Raw genomic sequence first — 20,100 nt, 5'->3', positions numbered from 1 at the left:
CTATGCTAGCGCTCCTTGTAGTGACAGGGGGAACTGATGTACTATACTTACTACTTTATTTAGAGCATTTTTTGGGGTAGGGGTGCGATTTTGCAAAAACATTTTTTTAGATATATTATTTTTTAATAGCTAACAAATGTGGCTTTGAAAAATAATACCTTTACTCCTTGTTTAGGTGAAATCTTGAGATACTGCAGGTGCCCTTGCTCTATAGCCTTACCCCCTTGACTTTTAAGTTGAACATTTAATGGAATCAATGCCACATATATGAAGTAATCTGACCAAGTTTGGTCAAAATCAGTCGAGTATTTCCGAAGATATAAGGTGTGAAACATCCAAACAAACACATATATGCAAATATTTCCATCCGGTTTTGTATTTTTTGGGTTCCTTATGTGTCAAAACATCAAGATCCAGTGAAAACCGCATATGCCCAAGTTGGACCGATTACAATACTTTCTCTTCTAAAGCTACTGCTCTGCTACAACACTAAGCGGTAAAGTAAAAGAGAAAAATTGGTAATTTGCATCTAAAATTCTTCCGTAAATACTTCACTTGAGTTTTTCACCACCTATGTAAAACATTGAAATATTCTATTTTTGTTTTATTGCTATTTAATAAGGTCTACAGTATTCTATTTAGACTTAAACAATATAACAGTGATATTTTTATAAAAAAAATTTTTTTTAAATAAATTCTTATATAAAAGTACACTCCTCCAGTACCACATATGCTTTTTATTTCATCAATCATAAGGATCAAGTCTGTTAATAAACTAATAACAACTTATAAATATTTATAAAAAGATAAAATATACTTACGAGTAGTCATATTTAATCTTTCTTCAGATGTTGTTCGTGATTCGCTAATTCGCTGTTCATATCGCATCATCACTAATCTAAAGCTGAGATAATTTATTAATGAATTTAATCCTTGATTTTCTTCGTTTAAAAATTCTCTTACCCATCTGTTAAAAAAAAAAAACATTATCACTCATAATTCACATTTTATTTTTTTATTACTCACAATACAATTATTTTTTATAATAAAGTTAATTCTTTCAATACTTTATTTTATAACCATCTATCTGTTAGAATATCACATGATGACTTCTGACCAGAAAGATCAATTGTTCGAAGTTGACGGAAAAAGTTGAACAAGGAACAATGAGAGGACTGGTACTTATAAATGGCAAGAAACACAGTATCAGAATTCAAAGTAAATTGAGTTTGTAGCTGCATTGAACGAGATTTAATGTAGAGAAGTGTAAAATTGTAATTAAAACCAGGAAGAAATGTAAGTATATAAGTAAAGTAGTGGTTGGTAAAAAGTAATCTATGAGGGTTGATAACAAAGTTTCTTGGAAATATAATACAGGAAGAAATTGGGAACATAACTGAAAGGCCTTTTTAAGTAAAATTAATTTTTTTATACATATAAGGAATCTGATCTCTCTCTTTTTCCTGTTTAGCCTCCGGTAACTACCGTTTAGATAATTCTTCAGAGGATGAATGAGGATGATATGTATGAGAGTGTAAATGAAGTGTAGTCTTGTATATTCTCAGTTCGACCATTCCTGAGATGTGTGGTTAATTGAAACCCAACCACCAAAGAACACCGGTATCCACGATCTAGTATTCAAATCCGTGTAAAAATAACTGGCTTTACTAGGACTTGAACGCTGTAACTCTCGACTTTCGAAATCAGCTGATTTGGGAAGACGCGTTAACCACTAGACAAACCCGATGGGTTAAGGAATCTGATCTGGAATTGGGATGTATCCCAGATAAGTAAGAAGATTAATTTTTAGTTTAGTCTTTGAAAAACAAAAAAAAAATTATTATTAAAAACAAAATGTAACAAAACTTAACAGAAAAACGTTATGAATTCGTAAATATTAAAAACAATAGTTTTTAGTAGTCTGTAATAAATTTAGACCTTTGAAAAATGAATCTTCTACAATGTTATACCAGGCATACTATTTCTCAATATTTATACAAGTGGGGTTATGAAAAGATGGAAGACAACCAGAATCCAAGCTTGCAAAATGATGTTCCTAAGGAGTATGGAATTACAAGTACGTACAGGATAAGGATATAGAGAAAGGAACCCTACAGGAGAAAAACGGTACCAAAAGGTATGTGGAGAAATGAAAGGAAATTGTGAAAAACGTTGGTGACAAAAATGAAAAAAGATTAGGTTATGTTACAAACAGACCAGGTACAGAGGTTGACTCACCGGGTTGGTCTAGTGGTGAACGCGTCTTCCCAAATCAGCTGATTTGGAAGTCGAGAGTTCCAGCGTTCAAGTCCTAGTAAAGCCAGTTATTTTTATACGGATTTGAATACTAGATCGTGGATACCGGTGTTCTTTGGCAGTTGGGTTTTAATTAACCACACATCTCAGGAATGGTCGACCTGAGAATGTACAAGACTACACTTCATTTACACTCATACACATCATCCTCATTCATCCTCTAAAGAATTATCTAAACGGTAGTTACCAAAGGCTAAGCAGGAAAAAGAAAGAAAGGTACAGAGGCTGAATAATTGAAACGAGATGATGAATAAGGATAAGCTTAAAAAAAATTTAAACTCTTGAATAATTATAGTAGGGAACATCTTTTTTTTAAATTTCAAATGTTATCTATTGAATTGTGCGAGAAGGAAATGTTTTTGTAATTTACTTATTACAGATAAGACAAAGAAATAGAAAAATTTTAATGGAAAAAAGAAAATCTAAAAATATTTTTCAATTTTTTTTTGCTTGATGAAATTGCCAAATAAGCTTGAAGATTATGCGTGAGATATGGAAATGGAATTTTTGTAGCATATAAAAAATGCCATACCTACAGTCAGTCATTCAAACCTGGGATCTCTAGATAAAAGGCCAAAACAGGGTGGTATTTAAGGAGAAAATATGTCATTTAGAAACAATCTTGTAACCATTTCAAGTTAAAAATTACATCCTTCAAATATCCACCTCTTATCAAAGTTTTTCACAATCCCATTCTGCAAAATTCCAACGTTAATGTTTACGATCTCTTCACTTACATTCCTTTAAAGTTCATTAATAATTATAAGTTTACTGTTATTAAACTACTTTTTAAAAATCTCACAAAAAATAATTACAAACTCTTAAAACTGGTGATTGTGCTGGCCATCGAATGTCTCCATTTCTTGAAATAATGCAATTAACAAACGATTGTTGTTCTCCAGAAGAGAGACACAAGAAGTGTATTATACTGTTGCATCATCTTATTGAAACTGAAGAGCCCCATCATATCATTTTAACTGATTAGTTAAAAATGTTTCAGTCAAATTGATGTATCAAGCTATAGTAACAATTCTTGCATGACCGTCCTATTTCAGAGAAATATGGCCCAATTATTATCTAGGATGAGACAGTACACCAAATAATTATTTTTATGCAGAAAAGTCACTCATCAAGTTGCTTTGGATTTTCTAAACTAACATCAAGAATTTTGTTTACTTGCAATACCATTTAAATAATTTTTTTTATCATGTATATACACTGGGAAGAAAATTTTGGTCGTTTTCAATCTTATTTAACATTAATTCACAAATTTTTTTATGATTTCTCAAATTGTGAGGCTCAACAAACCTTAAACTGCAATTTATATGGGTGGAAATTCAAATTTTTTTAACAATATTCCTAATAAATTTGTGCACCATATGTTAAACAATATTATGACATTTAAGCAATTTTAAGAGCTTCAACATTTGCAAGTGTAAAACCTGTTCTTGTGTAAGTTGTTTTTTTTTCACTTTGTTCAAGGCAAAAAATACTTCGGCCTTATTATCACCCAGACACGTCATGTTTGTTGTGAAAACAAACATATATTACATTTTAAGTCTCCATTAAAATACTAAAATTTGAAACTGCTTTACGGCAATTGACATGAATAGCCGATACACAATAATGAAATTTAAATTACTGAATATAAACAGACCGCCCAAAGAAATAATACATAAGATAAAACCATTTCATCACCCACTAGAATACTTCAAATGTTAGCCACCAGCTTAAATTTGTGACATATACCGCATAATAGAAGCAATCCATAAGGATGTAGTGCCCTGTCAGTCTGCAGCTGCAGCGAGCGCAAACTGGTGCATCTGTTTGATTCATCAGATATCCATGAGTGAGAGTCTAGTCCTATTCGGCAATGGTAGATAATAACCACCCTCTTCAGAAAACAGACAAGATCATGAGACACCAACAAGCTGAGACAAGATCGTGAGAACAGACAAGCGACACGACAGGTGAAAGGAGCCTGGAAACAAGCCTCCTTAGCCGCAATATTTGCGTGCTCATTGCCTGAAATTCCTATTTGGCTGGTGATCCAGTAAAAGCTCACTGTTGTATTACGTCTAGTCATTAGTGAAATGACACAATGAATATCAGAGACAACAGAGGGTCTAAAATACATATCATTAATCGCCTATAGAGCACTCATGGAATCTGAGCAAACAAGAACATGTCAATATTTTGGACTAATTATATGTAAGGCCTTCTTAATGGCATGCAGTTCTGCAATGAAAATACTGGTGATACTTGGAAGGCCAAACATTTATGTTCTGTTGCCAACAACAAAGCCACAACCAACAGTATTAACGTTTCTAGAGCTGTCCGTATCAGTATAAACTGTAACATCAGGTTTCATGCTCTTAATAATATTATAAAATTCATTTGTAAGATAACTGGATTTGTGTTCTTTTTATTATAGTGACAAAAATCAAAGCAGTAATTAACGAGAGAAGACAAAATTTTTTTTTTGTAATTCCTAACCCAGATACTTATTGCACGAGTAGATAGGCAGGTAGAGGTCAAGGCACTCTATTGTCGTTGGTACAGAAAATTGCCCCAAAAAGTGGACGAGCCAAAATTGGTCAATGACATTAGGATACAGAAAGCAACGGGGAATCACTGCATTAATGATCCTGAAGGATAACTCTTTGAATTCATATGGCATGGCTCTGTATCGGATCTGGCTACATAGACTGCCAACCTTCACTAAGGAGAAGGTCCTTAAGAGAGAAAGATGGGATATGATCACGAATACAAATACTAAATTATCTGTATAAATCCTTATAAATAGCTTAGGAAAAATCATCATTTTTGTAATAATATAATTTTACAACGAATGCACACTCCAACAAATAATGACACACACTCCAATGAATAACTCCAACATACCATATGTTAATTAATGGAATTAATACGGCTTTGTAGTGTACACTTACAGAAACTGCAGCCTTGCCAACAATGCAAAGAAAATTTAACATTTGTTTGACCAAACCTGCACTGTATTAGTCATAACTACAAACGAGAAACAATTCTATGCTTACTACTAAGGAAAATGAGGAAGTGGTTTCCTGTTCATTGAACTCTTCACTGAGCTGAATACATTGTTGGATATCAACAAGCCAAACCTATCAAAATGCAATTGATAATAATCAGTACTATAAATGACACCATTCTCAGTCAATGGACAGGGAATGGTTGAATAATATAAATCAGTAATCTTAAAAAAATTATTGATTAACGCAAATGGTAACTTGCATACATCACAGCCATAAAAATGACTGGAAGAGATAAATGGAAAATATTACATTATAAGCACCATTACTACACAAAAAGGGGAGTTTATTTTCTAAGAATGAAAAGTAGGACTTGTTTTATGTGGCTATATTGAAAGAAAATTAAATTTGTAACAAATTAAAATTTTTTTTTTTTTTTAAAACTCTACCCCATTGAAAAAATTTTATGATTTAGTTGATGATATTGAGTTTCTTTAAAAACAAGTAGAGGAAAAAATGAATGAAAATAGAAATTTAAGCACCTTTCCCCATTTTTCTAACCACTTTTTTTTTTTGTCTTCAGTCATTTGACTGGTTTGATGCAGCTCTCCAAGATTCCCTATCTAGTGCTAGTCGTTTCATTTCAGTATACCCCCTACATCCTACATCCCTAACAATTTGTTTTACATATTCCAAACGTGGCCTGCCTACACAATTTTTTCCTTCTACCTGTCCTTCCAATATTAAAGCGACTATTCCAGGATATCTAAGTATGTGGCTTATAAGTCTGTCTCTTCTTTTAACTATACTTTTCCAAATGCTTCTTTCTTCATCTATTTGCCGCAACACCTATTCATTTGTCACTTTATCCACCCATCTGATTTTTAACATTCTCCTATAGCACCGCATTTCAAAAGCTTCTAATCTTTTCTTCTCAGATACTCTGATTGTCCAAGCTTCACTTCCATATAAAGCGACACTCCAAACATATACTTTCAAAAATTTTTTCCTGACATTTAAATTAATTTTTGATGTGAACAAATTCTATTTCTGACTGAAGGCTCGTTTCGCTTGTGCTATTCGGCATTTTATATCGCTCCTGCTTCGTCCATCTTTAGTAATTCTACTTCCCAAATAACAAAATTCTTCTACCTCTGTAATATTTTCTCCTCCTATTTTCACATTCAGTGGTCCATCTTTGTTATTTCTACTACATTTCATTACTTTTGTTTTGTTCTTGTTTATTTTCATGCGATAGTTCTTGCGTAGGACTTCATCTATACCGTTCATTGTTTCTTCTAAATCCTTTTTACTCTCGGCTAGAATTACTATATCATCAGCAAATCGTAGCATCTTTATCTTTTCACCTTGTACTGTTACTCCGAATCTAAATTGCTCTTTAACATCATTAACTGCTAGTTCTATGTAAAGATTAAAAAGTAACGGGGATAGGGAACATCCTTGTCGAACTCCCTTTCTTATTACGGCTTCTTTCTTATGTTCTTCAATTATTACCATTGTTGTTTGGTTCCTGTAAATGTTAGTAATTGTTCTTCTATCTCTGTATTTGAACCCTAATTTTTTTAAAATGCTGAACATTTTATTCCAGTTTACGTTATCAAATGCCTTTTCTAGGTCTATAAACGCCAAGTATGTTTCTAACCAATTGTTTTTTTTTTAAATTGCAAATATAACTCCTCTATGTTGAAAACAGTATTCTATGATAACCTAATTACAAGATATATATTTTAGAAAAATTATCGGGGTACAACAATTAAATCAAAGCTATTAAAACTTTCGGTAAACTTTTTCAGAATTAAAAAAAAGACTGATTACCTTCTCGATAATAAAATGGATAACTGTAGATTGCTAATCTAATCAAAAAAAAATTCTGGCCAATGTTCTAAAATGCATAGCATTTATTTTATTCATTTACATAACAAATGCAAATTATCAATAGATAACAGATATGTGGGCTCAACACAGGAAATGGCTTTTTACACTGTTTGTTTTATAATTCTTTAATTAATCTTCTGTCTTTACATTTTACTTTTTTCTCTTCGAGAATCTCCATAATTTTTTTCCTTTCACTCCATTATATACCTTCTTTAATTCTATGAAATATATTCATTCCTTATCTTCTCTCTAACCATCTTTAATACACCAAAGGTATGTTTGATTCCTTTCCTGCATTTTCTTTTATTTTTCTCACCTCCGGTTTAGTAATCAATATTTTAGCAGTATATATATATATATACTACAATGCAAAACAATATAATCCATCCATCCATACACTCATAAATATTTATTTAAAATTTAAATATATATACTTACTCTATATGATTTGTACGCAATGATATTTCTAAATCCCTTAAAACCTGTGTAGATGTGGCATCTCCAACTATTTTTCTTTTCTATAAATAAAATAAAAAAACAAGAATTAATACATTACAATAAAGCAAACATGATTTCAAAAAATCTACATCAATTACTATACTCGTGTAGAAGTGTGCATTTTGTTATTTATGAATCAATCTTTATTTTACTACTGTTTAACAGATTTACATTGCCGTTTCATTAATAAAAATTTCAAATAAACTTCATTATTTTATAATTCGCACTTATTGCGATCTCAATAAACTATATAAAACTTCTCGACTATCTAGACCTTCTTTTATACAGACACAAACAGTCTCATCTAGTACGGATTAGACAGTAGCATACTTATATACTTATATGTATGAGGTTTGATAAAAAAAATACACAGAATTTTTACATTTCCAAGGTTGTAAAAGTCTAATCGCCACAATTTTTTTTGTCATGTTGGTACACTTGTCCCTAATCAATGATTGGTAACCATACTGGATGTTTAGTTTACTGCTGACTGTCAAAAAGGTTACATGTGTTTTGGTATATTTGGCAATTTTTAACTTTTAGGAAAAAATTAAAATAAATTTGCATTAAATTTTGCTTTAAGAATGGAATAAAGTGTAGCACCGCACTGGAAATGTTGAATGTTGCTTTTGGTAATACTTCCACAGAGTGGCATATGAAATGATCCAACATTTCTTTTAGCAATAATTGTTTAGATTAATATAAATGCCAACATAAAACACATTAATAATTAATTATTAATGTGTTTTATGTTGGCAGGAGTGACAGCAGTTCATAAATATTAGTTTCTTGTCTTCCCAAGTGCGCTGTTTATGAATCGTTCTAAGATGGCTCACAAAGGAAGACTGACTGTTGAACAGTGCGTAAAATCTGGGTTGTTCTTTAATAAAACAAAAAATGTGGTGCTTACACAAAGACAGTTTCATGAACACTTACAAACTCGGTGATCGCCCTCATTTAAAACAATACATTGAATTTATGGAAAATTTAATAGTGATGGTCAATGTTCGTTCTTCACAGAATGTCGAAGCTGTCAGAGCAGCGTTACTGAGGAGCCTGGGCAAATCAACAAGAAAAACAGCAGAAAAATTTGGGATTTCTAGTTGATCTGTGCAACGAATTTTTAAAAATTGATTTGCATTTGTATCGGTACAAAATAACAATGTTGCTTAAATTAACGGTTCACAACAAACATCAAAGAATGGCATTCACTGAACGGGCAGGAATGGCATTCGCTGTTAACCAAGACATATTGTTGGACAATGTTTGGTTTTCAGATGAGCCACATTTTCACCTAACGGGGTTGTTAATAAATAAAATGTGTGTTTTTGGGCTTTGAAAATCCACAAGTGTTTCATAAAAAGGTGCATCATGGTCCAAGAATTACAGTATGCGCCACTACCTCAAGTCACAAGTAATAGGGCCATTCTTTTTTTTTGAACAGAGCGTGAACAGTGAAAGTTATCTAAAACTCCTGCATAATAATTTTGTTCCTCAGCTTCTTGCAAAAGGATTTCAATTAGAAAACGAGTGGTTCATGGAGGATGGAGCCAGACCACACAAACCTAATGTTATTTTACACTTTCTGCATGAAACTTTTAACGCAAATGTTATTTCAAACCAATTTTCTAATTGTTTTACATGTAAACAGAACTGGCTCCAGAACAGTTCTCATTTGAATCCTTGTAATTAATTTGTTTGGGGATTTATAAAGGAAAAGATATTCCCTAAACATCGTCGTACAATGATGGAACTGCGAGAGTTGATCATTGAGGCGTGCAATGAGATAATTGAAGATATGTGTCATCGAGTTATTAACAACATAGGAATTCGTGTTAAAGAAGTTTCTAGACGTGATGGTGGTCATCTTGAACATGTGATAAGCAGAACATAATCTCCAGGTATACAGTAAACATGTTGTATTTTACTTTTCTGCATTTAGATTCAAATAAATATTTTTTAACAGAACCAAATGTTAGATCATTTCATGCGCCACCTGTATGAATAAAACGAGCATTAAAAAGTCGTTCAAACATTTAAAAGAGCCGTGAAGACACTGAAGATGATGAGCACCCTGGACTTCCCAGCACATCAACATCTGAAAACAACATTGAAAAAGTAAAGAAAATGATTATGTACAATCGCTGAATCACTATCACAGAACCAATAAGGATTACTACATGGAAATTCTATGCTGTTTTCGTGAAGCAATCAGAAGAAAATGGCTATATTTGTAGCAAAACAATTCGTGACAATTACACCACAACAATGCACCTGCTCACACTTCATTGCTTGTTCATGAATTTTTGGGCAATAACAAGACCATTATGATACCTCATCTTCCATATTTGCTGGACATGCCCCCCTGAGATTTCTCCCTATTCCCCAAGCTAAAAAGAACCATGAAAGACGACGTTTTGCCAACATTGAAGAGAAAAAGACAAAATCACTGAAGGAGCTAAATGCCATACCGGAAATCGACCCTCTGCAATGCGATTTTCCGGTAATTGCAGAGGTGCTTCAAAGATTGGAAAAAGCACTAACATAAATGTATTATATTTGAAAAGGAGTAATTTAAAGATGACAAAATCAATATTAATGAATGAATTAAGATTTTTTGAGAAAAACTATAATTTCACATATTTTTTTTATCAAATCATACATTCATATTCTTATTAAAGTATATCCTAATTATTTATAAGCCAACTTAGACAAGCAAAAGAAAAATTTTCACAGTAAAAAGGAATATTTTTATATATAATAGTTTTACAAATTGGTAATTAATTATTTAAAATAACCAACACTTTTTCATTTAAGGAAAATCTAAGCAACAGGAAAAATAAAATATATGAGTAATAATAGGAAGGATTTGCAATATAATGTTTCAGGAAAATTAAATCGATTGATAAAATTGAAAGTAAATATATTTTTGCACGTATTTTATGAGTAAGATAAGATGTTGACTGAAATTACCAGTGAAAAAAGTTCAACACCCTTAATGGGAATTGAATCTGAGACCAAACGTTCTAAAAGTAATTCTATTAGAAAACTGAATAGAAAAAAAAGACTGTAAAAGAAGATTAGAATTAAAATATATTAATTATGTAAATGTAAATATACAGTGTTGTGCAAATAAATAGACAAATTTTCAAACTTTAAAATACTTTCATATTTTACTTGGGTGACTTTGTTGTACAATTTTGTTAGTATGAAATACATCCACCTTTATAATTAATAATTTCTTCCATTCCACTAAAGTTTTAAAAGTAATTCTTTAAAATTTTTATCCTGAAACACATAGAGATTAACCCGTTAACCGTTTTGTCATGCAGTAACCACTTCTTCATTTCCCTTTTACCTATAAAATTCTCAATAGAGTTGAGATAAGAGCAACTTTCCTGACCAGGCTAACAAATCTATATTATTGTCTCTTATGAACGTTTTTGCTGCTTTTGAAGAATGACAAAGGGTCTTGCTGAAACATCCAGATTTAACTTTTTGCAAGCAACAGAATTCTGTTTTTCAAAATTAATATATTTATATATATTTTCTGTATTTATCATTTCTTCAATGGATATAACACAATAAGATCTTTAACAGAAAAATCCCCAAAACGTGTTTTTACTATATGCTTCATCAGTTGAATAATATTTTTGGGTTGAGTTTTTTCTACAGCTACAAAAAAAATCAATTCTTATTACCAGTAACTATAACTGTACTTTCTTTTTCTGCTGTTTTAAGTTGAATTTATTTAATAGTGATTACATAAAGGATTAAAACTGCCCAGTTAGTCTAGTAGTTAAACACGTCATCGCTAAATTAGCTATATTTCGAAGTCAAGATTTTTAAGGTTTGAGTTGCTACAAAGGCAGTTACTTTTATATGGATTTGAATGCTAAACTGTGGATATCAGTGTTCTTTGGTGGTTGGGGTTCAATTAACCACATATCTCACTAGTCGTCAACCTGAATCTGTTCCAGACTGCATGTTTACCGGTACATTCACATTTACATTGCATTATATCTGCAGCTACATCAGGCCTGGCAAGTCGGTAGCAGTAATTCTATTTGCCTATAGACACAAACCCCGATCCGGCAGTAGCTGGAAAACTGGATATAAATATTTTTCACCTTCTTCTTTTACCCAATCTCCTAGAGCCGAATTCACATTGTAGCATAAGCACAGCTCCTGGAGGTGCTATCACCTCAAACCGCCAAGGCAGCAGCAACTCTGGACCCAGCTCTATATATATATAAGGATTAAATTTGTTATTATTATATGTTTCATTACAAAGCTTTTGTTTTCTTAATTACAATTTAATAATAATGATCTCCTTTCAATGTGTTGGCATTTTCAGCTGTAATTTATCTAAACTGTAATGGTACAAAGTCCAAAAAATCTATTTTTGTCAGACAGATGTTTGCGTGTTTGTACGTATGTACATTTACATGTGTTTGGTCTGGCTCCTGTTGATCAGTTTTCTTCAAACTCAATTAGACAAGTATTACCTTTCGCGGTGGGGGGGTGGTGGTGGAAGAATGTATTAAATTTTTGCAAAAATTGGAAAAAGAAATGGGGTGTTTTGATCTAAATAATTTTCAAATCTTTACTGGGGTACTTTAACAAAAAAATTTGTTGACAATTGCTTTTGTCAAGTTTTGCTTATAAAGATAACAAATTATCAAATATTTTCATTTATTATTCACCTTAGTCCTCAAAAAATGACTTTAAATATTTTTTTCTTTTTTTAGTTATATCTTGCTTCAGAAAAGGACTTAATGGGAGTGTTTTGCATTTATATTTTCTACATTGATAGACCTTCAAACTACTAAAAATTTTTTTATAGCCCTTACTCTTAAGTATTTCTTGAAAAAAGAATTAAACAAAAATTTGCACCCACTTCCTAGAAAATTGTAACTTTGTTTACATAGAATTATGGTTGTTTCTTTGTGTTTTTTAAAGAATTTTTACAAAAATCTTTTTACTTCTTTGTACGAAGTAAAGGAAGTATTGAATGTGAAAATTTTCCGTTTTCAGATTTCAACGGAAATATCCATTTTGACCATCCCTGAATCCATTTTTATTAGTTTCGACATGACATCTGTACGTACATACATATGTATCTCACATAAAAAAATATTAGCCATAGAATGATGACATTTTGGATTCAGGACTGCTGTAACATGTAGTTGTGCACCACTCCTTTTTATTGCAATCAACTGGACCAAAAAAGCCTAAAATCCAAAACTTTTGGATTTCAGACTTGTGCAACGATCGACCACAAACTTCCTGATGCCCTCATAAAAGAAGGTTTTTGGTTGAGCTGCGAGCCAGGAACGCACCGCTTCTTTCACAGTTTCGTCGTAGGTAAATCGACTTAATGCCTCTTTGAGTGGACCAAACAAGTGGTAGTCAGAAGTGGTAGTTCAAAGTTTTGTTTCTGGAGCGTTTCAGCAGTGTGGGCAGCAGTATGTGGACGGGCATTGTCGTGCAACAACACGACACCTTTCGACAGTTTAGCTGGAACTAACCTAGCAGCATTAAACTTGCACAGACATAACAACAATTAAACCACACATCCTTCATCTACGCAACACGACAGTACTACCAACATAAACAAAAATATAACTAAATTGCGGATAATAATTGACTTACCCTCGTATTTGGATCGTACAAGGGGAAGGCACATCGATTCGAATCCGACTTTATTTATTTTTTTTTTTAATTTTAATATCTTGATTAACCTCTTGATATTAATTAACCTCTGATTGTAAAAAAATGTGTATATGAAATTTAATAGACGTACAAGGATGTCATTTGATGTCCACATCATATTTTTTTAAATTTATTATTGCCACTTAGGGATTATTTTCTTAAAAATGAATTTTACCCGAATGCTTCCCCATGAGTGTGGGAGCCCCCAAAATAAAAAATAATCTGCAATTTATATTTTTAATGCTCAAAACATACTTCGTTAAACAATAAAATTACTAAAATAATTACTCCCTTGTTGGGAATGCTCGCAAATTTAAGAAAAAAAAAAATTAAATTTTTTTTTAATTTTCGATTTTAATTTATAAAAAAATTTTGAAAGTTTTATTCAAAAATTAATTTCTGGCTTTTCTAACCTTTATAATAATTTTCTTAGAAAATACTCTTTCTTAGAAAAATTTTCTTAGAAAATTTCAGGAAATATTTTTGTTCTTTTTCTCAGATTATAAAACGTAAAAACACCAATTTTGTCTCATTAGATTCCTAGAATACATTATGGCATCATTTTACCGTTGAAGTGATTAAAGAACCAAATTTTTCGCTAGCCATAACTACTCGAAATACAAAAGCATTTTAGAAGTTAATGGTAACATTAATTTTTCTTTATTTCTACCAATAAAACATATCCTGATATTTCCATTTATTTACGACCACCCCATAACGAGGTATATACATTCAACACTACTGCAGTTTATGACTTAATAAAAATTGATGTAACTTTTATTATGGTGTGTGTGTGTGTGTGTGTGTGTGTGTGTGTGTGTGTGTGTGTGTGTACGTGGGTGAGTGTGAATATAAGTCTGTGTATTTTAAACACGTAGACTGTTATAATTTAACAATAACAGTAATAATAGAAGAGTTTTAAATGGGCGGATATGAACGGCACGGAAGTGGTTTAAACAGAAACATCCGCGAGTGTGTATATGGGCGTGCGGGCGTACATTTATCTATCTATGTGTATGCGTGACTGCAACTTATATCGATCAAACAGGCGGACATATACACAGACGCACGCACGTATATATCATTACAAAAATTGGTAAGAAAACAATACTTTTTTTTTTTAGAATAAAAACATTGTAATATACAGAAAATTTACCAAACACCTAATTTTTCCGTTTTCCTCACAAAAAATGACTCATTTCCGACCGATATTAAAAAAAAAAACCTATAAATCACTTTATAGTTTAAACTATGAAAATAATCTTCGTGGAAACTAAAAAATGATTATTTTTTTTTGTCTTCAGAGTCATTTGACTGGTTTGATGTAGCTCTCCAAGATTCCCTGTCTAGTGCTAGTCGTTTCATTTCAGTATACCCTCTACATCCTACATCCCTAACAATTTGTTTTACATATTCCAAACGTGGCCTGCCTACACAAATTTTTCCTTCTACCTGTCCTTCCAATATTAAAGCGACTATTCCAGGATGCCTTAGTATGTGGCCTAAAAGTCTGTCTCTTCTTTTAACTATATTTTTCCAAATGCTTTTTTCTTCATCTGTTTGCCGTAACACCTCTTCATTTGTCACTTTATCCAACCGTCTGATTTTTAACATTCTCCTGTAGCACCGTATTTCAAAAGCTTCTAATCTTTTCTTCTCAGATACTCCGATCGTCCAAGTTTCACTTCCATATAAAGCGACACTCCAAACATACACTTTCAAAGATCTTTTCCTGACCTTTAAATTAATTTTTGATGTAAACAAATTATATTTCTGACTGAAGGCTCGTTTCAGGTTTTTCAGCTTTTCTTTTTTGCCAGTAATTTCTAAGGGTTTCAGATCTTCTTGTTCAGAGTACACCCGGCTTATTGTTTTCTTGGGTTTAGATACGAATCTTGTTTCTTTATTTTTTAATTTCTCATAGTTTCCGGTTTTCGTTTTTAGGTTTTCACGGGTTACATCTAATTCCTCCACGTCTTTCTGTACTTCGTATAACCAGTTCGATCTGCTTTTCTTGTTCCAGAAAAGTTCGATTATCCATCTAATAAGTCTGGTCTTCTCTTCCGTTCTGAAAATATGTCCTAGAAAGGAAATTCTCTTCTTTCTAAATTTATTAGTTATCGGTATGATCGTTTTGTAAATCTCTTCGTTTGGAATAATTCTCAAAATCCCGTCTTTTTTAATGTTTTTCCCGACGCATCGTCGTAGAATCTGTCTTTCAATCTTTTCCAGTTTGTCGGTAAACCTTGTCTGATACGGTTCAAATACGGTTTCGCATCCGTAAAGTATTTCCGGTCGGATAACCGAGTTATAATGTCTTATTTTTGTGTTTATGGACATGCATTTTTTGTTATAGATGTTTTCCGTTTTTATTGTGGCTTTGATGAGTTTATTTATTCTTTCATTCCAGTTTGGATTTTCTTGGAAGTTTTGTGTGATGTTTTCCCCCAAATATTTAAAGTTTTCTACTAGTTCTATGTCATTATTCTTTATTTTTACTTTGCTTATGCATAGCGGGTCTCTCACCATAATTTTGGTTTTTTCGTATGAAATTTTTAGACCAATTTTTCCTGCAATCTCTTCCAGTGTTGACAGTCGGTATCTGGCCTCTTCTATATTTTGGGATAGTAGGGCTAAATCGTCCGCAAAGGCTAGGCAATTTAGTGAGATATCTTTTCCTATTTTAACGTTATCTTTATTTAAGCTATCTTTTTATTTATAACATATTTTTTAATCGAATTTTTTAAAACTTTTTTTAGTTTATTTAAAATTTGAATAATAATACGTATTGCAATAAAATGTCATAATAATAAATAACTAACGCTAGAAAAATACAACTTTGATGTCAGCTTTTCTATATTTGTGTTTTACAAAAAAAAAATTTTTCTTCAATCTCTGATATTTAAAATCATTTCCCGTATTTTAGAATGACGATTTGTAAACATACACTATGATAAAAATAGAAATTAAAAAAAAACATACCCTCGAACTTCTACTAGCTTTTGGATCCAGATACGTCCTTAATTTATTCAAATAATGAGATGGCGGATCTTTTGCTTGCACCAATTCCTAAAACAAGAAAAACAAAAAAAAATTGTAAATTTTTAAATAATGCAATATACAACAAAAATATTATTATAATGTATATAATTTTTAAGTTTATAATTTTTTAACTAGTCATGCATCAAAAATCTTAACTAGAATTTTATACAGAAGAATTGAGAGGAGAGTGGAAGAAGTGTTAGGAGAAGACCAATTTGGTTTCAGGAAAAGTATAGGGACAAGGGAAGCAATTTTAGGCCTCAGATTAATAGTAGAAGGAAGATTAAAGAAAAACAAACCGACATACTTGGCGTTTATAGACCTAGAAAAGGCTTTCGATAACGTAGACTGGAATAAAATGTTCAGCATTTTAAAAAAAATTAGGGTTCAAATACAGAGATAGAAGAACAATTGCTAACATGTACAGGAACCAAACAGCAACAATAACAATTGAAGAACATAAGAAAGAAGCCCTAATAAGAAAGGGAGTCCGACAAGGATGTTCCCTATCTTCGTTACTTTTTAATCTTTACATGGAACTAGCAGTTAATGATGTTAAAGAACAATTTAGATTCGGAGTAACAGTACAAGGTGAAAAGATAAAGATGCTACGATTTGCTGATGATATAGTGATTCTAGCCGAGAGTAAAAAGGATTTAGAAGAAACAATGAACGGCATAGATGAAGTATTACGCAAAAACTATCGCATGAAAATAAACAAGAACAAAACAAAAGTAATGAAATGTAGTAGAAATAACAAAGATGGACCGCTGAATGTGAAAATAGGAGGAGAAAAGATTACGGAGGTAGAAGAATTTTGTTATTTGGGAAGTAAAATTACTAAAGATGGACGAAGCAGGAGCGATATAAAATGCCGAATAGCACAAGCTAAACGAGCCTTCAGTAAGAAATATAATTTGTTTACATCAAAAATTATTTTAAATGTCAGGAAAAGATTTTTGAAAGTGTATGTTTGGAGCGTCGCTTTATATGGAAGTGAAACTTGGACAATCGGAGTATCTGAGAAGAAAAGATTAGAAGCTTTTGAAATGCGGTACTATAGGAGAATGTTAAAAATCAGATGGGTGGATAAAGTGACAAATGAAGAGGTATTGCGGCAAATAGATGAAGAAAGAAGGATTTGGAAAAATATAGTTAAAAGAAGAGACAGACTTATAGGCCACATACTAAGGCATCCTGGAATAGTCGCTTTAATATTGGAAGGACAGGTAGAAGGGAAAAATTGTGTAGGCAGGCCACGTTTGGAGTATGTAAAACAAATTGTTGGGGATGTAGGATGTAGAGGGTATACTGAAATGAAACGACTAGCACTAGATAGGGAATCTTGGAGAGCTGCATCAAACCAGTCAAATGACTGAAGACAAAAAAAAAAAAAAATGTTTAAGGAACACTAATCGGTAGGGCTCATTTCGTCCCCTCCCCCTTCCCCTCTAGCCAAGGAGCTCCGCCTCCTGGAACCCCCGCTGTGTTCGTTATTCTCATGGTTGTGAGAATAATACAGATAAATAACAATTAAAGCCAGAAAAGTTCTCTTTCCTCTAACATTTCCCTCGTTTTTGACATAGAAGCTCTGATATTCCCTTCGTAAATTTCACCAAGGGACTAGGACCTCGATCTATGTCTTAAAATCTTTCCGAATGTATCCTGAAAATTTGAAAACAGTCGGTTACTGCGTGATGCTCTGACACCTCCTCAAAATTTCTCTCGATTATTTCGAAAGCTATCAAGTTTGGTGAAAAGTTCCAGTCGATGTCATCAGGTCATTTTTGGCCTTCTAATAGAATATATTATTTGTTTTGCCTGATTTCATATTAGTGTTACGCGCGGACGCGCACACACACACACACACACACACTCAATCGTTTTAAGAGTAGAGAGATTTTCCAATAACACCGATTCAAATATTTAAAGTTTGGTTAAAATAACAAATTAATCCAGAAAACTTTCTAAATATCTGGATATACGTTACCAGATGATATTAACAATTCATGTTGCCAACTCTATTAATTTATCAATATTAACTATTTCATTCGTAATGAAACTTAAACGTAAAAATGTAATTTTTACTTTCCCGGCGAACATAGCTGCAATAATTATATTAAAGGGGAATGGTGATCATATCAAAACGTACGAATTTTTTTGTAAAATTTTGTTTTAGGGTAAAACTAGTTCATCTAAACAAAAAAAAAACATGTATATATGTGCGTACGCACGTCTCTCCCTCCCTTTTTTCAATTTAGCCATTGGAACAACCGTAAGGTATTACGTCGGAGGATGAATGAGGATGGTATGAATGTAAATGAGGTATAGTCTTGTACAATCTCGGGTCGACCATTGCTAAGATATGTGGTTGTCCACCGGGTTGGTCTAGTGGTGAACGCGTCTTCCCAAATCACCTGATTTGGAAAGTCGAGAGTTCTAGCGTTCAAGTCCTACTAAAGCCAGTTATTTTTACACGGATTTGAATACTAGATCGTGGATACCGGTGTTTTTTGGTGGTTGGGTTTCAATTAACCACACATCTCAGGAATGGTCGAACTGAGAATGTACAAGACTACACTTCATTTACATTCATACGTATCATCCTCTGAAGTACAGGGTGTCCAATATAAAACGCAACCCATCAATCACTCATCCATGAAATTTCAAACGTCAACTTACTCTCCTACTCGTTACTGAAATGGACGCGTCCAACATCTGAACATCGCGGCGACGCAGTAGAACACTACCGATAGTAACAACAATTTAATCATAACGTTCAGTGTATCGCTAGAGATAAGATGGTGTTTTCGTTAGATGAACGTGTTTTCATCGTCGAGTCGTATTTCAGTACGAAATCAGCGGTCGCAGTGCAAGATTTGTTTCGCCATAAGTACCCGGATAAACCGGCTCCTAACAAAACATAGTATTAAGTCAGTCGCAAAATTTAGAGAGACCGGTTCTGTTAATAACAAGGAACACAAAAGATGTGCGTCGGTGTTGAATACAGATACAGTCGCTGACATCAAAGACCGATTACTCGCCTCGCTAAATAAATCGATCAGACGTTTGTTTGCTGAAATTAATTCGTCTAAATCGACTGTTCATCGGGAGACCAAACGATTACAATTACGACCTTATCGCATTCAAACGGTTCATCGACTTCTTGGGCCCGACAAAGAAAAACGGCTACAATATTGTCAACGGTTCCGTCGATTTCTGCGCGAGGAAATTAACGTTACGGATTCGTTTTTTCACAGATGAAGCACGGTTTCATTCGGATGGCTACATAAACAGCCAAAACAGTAGAATTTGGAGCTCTGAAAATCCCCACGTTTATCACGAAAAACAATTACACCCGCAGAAGTCGGGCGTGTGGTGCGCGATATGGCGGAAGAAAATAATCGGTCCTATTGTTTTAGAGTACACCATTAATGCAGAACGATATCAGGATATTTTATTTCGGTTCATCGCTCTCTTGGAAGAGGAAGACAGACGCTGCTGGCTACAACATGACGGTGCTGCATCGCACTACGCAGGTTCAACTTCTGATTTCGTCGAGGAATTCTTTGGTAATCTTGTTATCGGTCGAGGCTTGTGGCCTCCATGATCTCCAGATTTGACA

General features: G+C 32.8%; 1 protein-coding gene across 1 annotated transcript in view; it reads right to left on the bottom strand.

Annotated features, from left to right (window-relative positions):
* The window catches only part of Frl (formin-like protein), a 289,290-nt gene that overhangs the window by 67,457 nt on the left and 201,733 nt on the right, over positions 1–20,100 (bottom strand). The window contains exons 3-5 of the mRNA XM_075381411.1: positions 16,416–16,502; positions 7,659–7,738; positions 822–967 (exon numbers count right to left, since the gene is read on the bottom strand). Of these exons, the coding sequence (XP_075237526.1) occupies positions 822–967; positions 7,659–7,738; positions 16,416–16,502 (313 nt within the window). The remainder of the gene's footprint in view (positions 1–821; positions 968–7,658; positions 7,739–16,415; positions 16,503–20,100) is intronic.

Source organism: Lycorma delicatula, chromosome 13 (genome assembly GCF_047948215.1).
Source record: "Lycorma delicatula isolate Av1 chromosome 13, ASM4794821v1, whole genome shotgun sequence".
Taxonomy (NCBI): Eukaryota; Metazoa; Arthropoda; class Insecta; order Hemiptera; family Fulgoridae; genus Lycorma; species Lycorma delicatula.
Note: the sequence above shows the minus strand (reverse complement) of the source record. Positions and strands in the feature narration are given on the sequence as shown.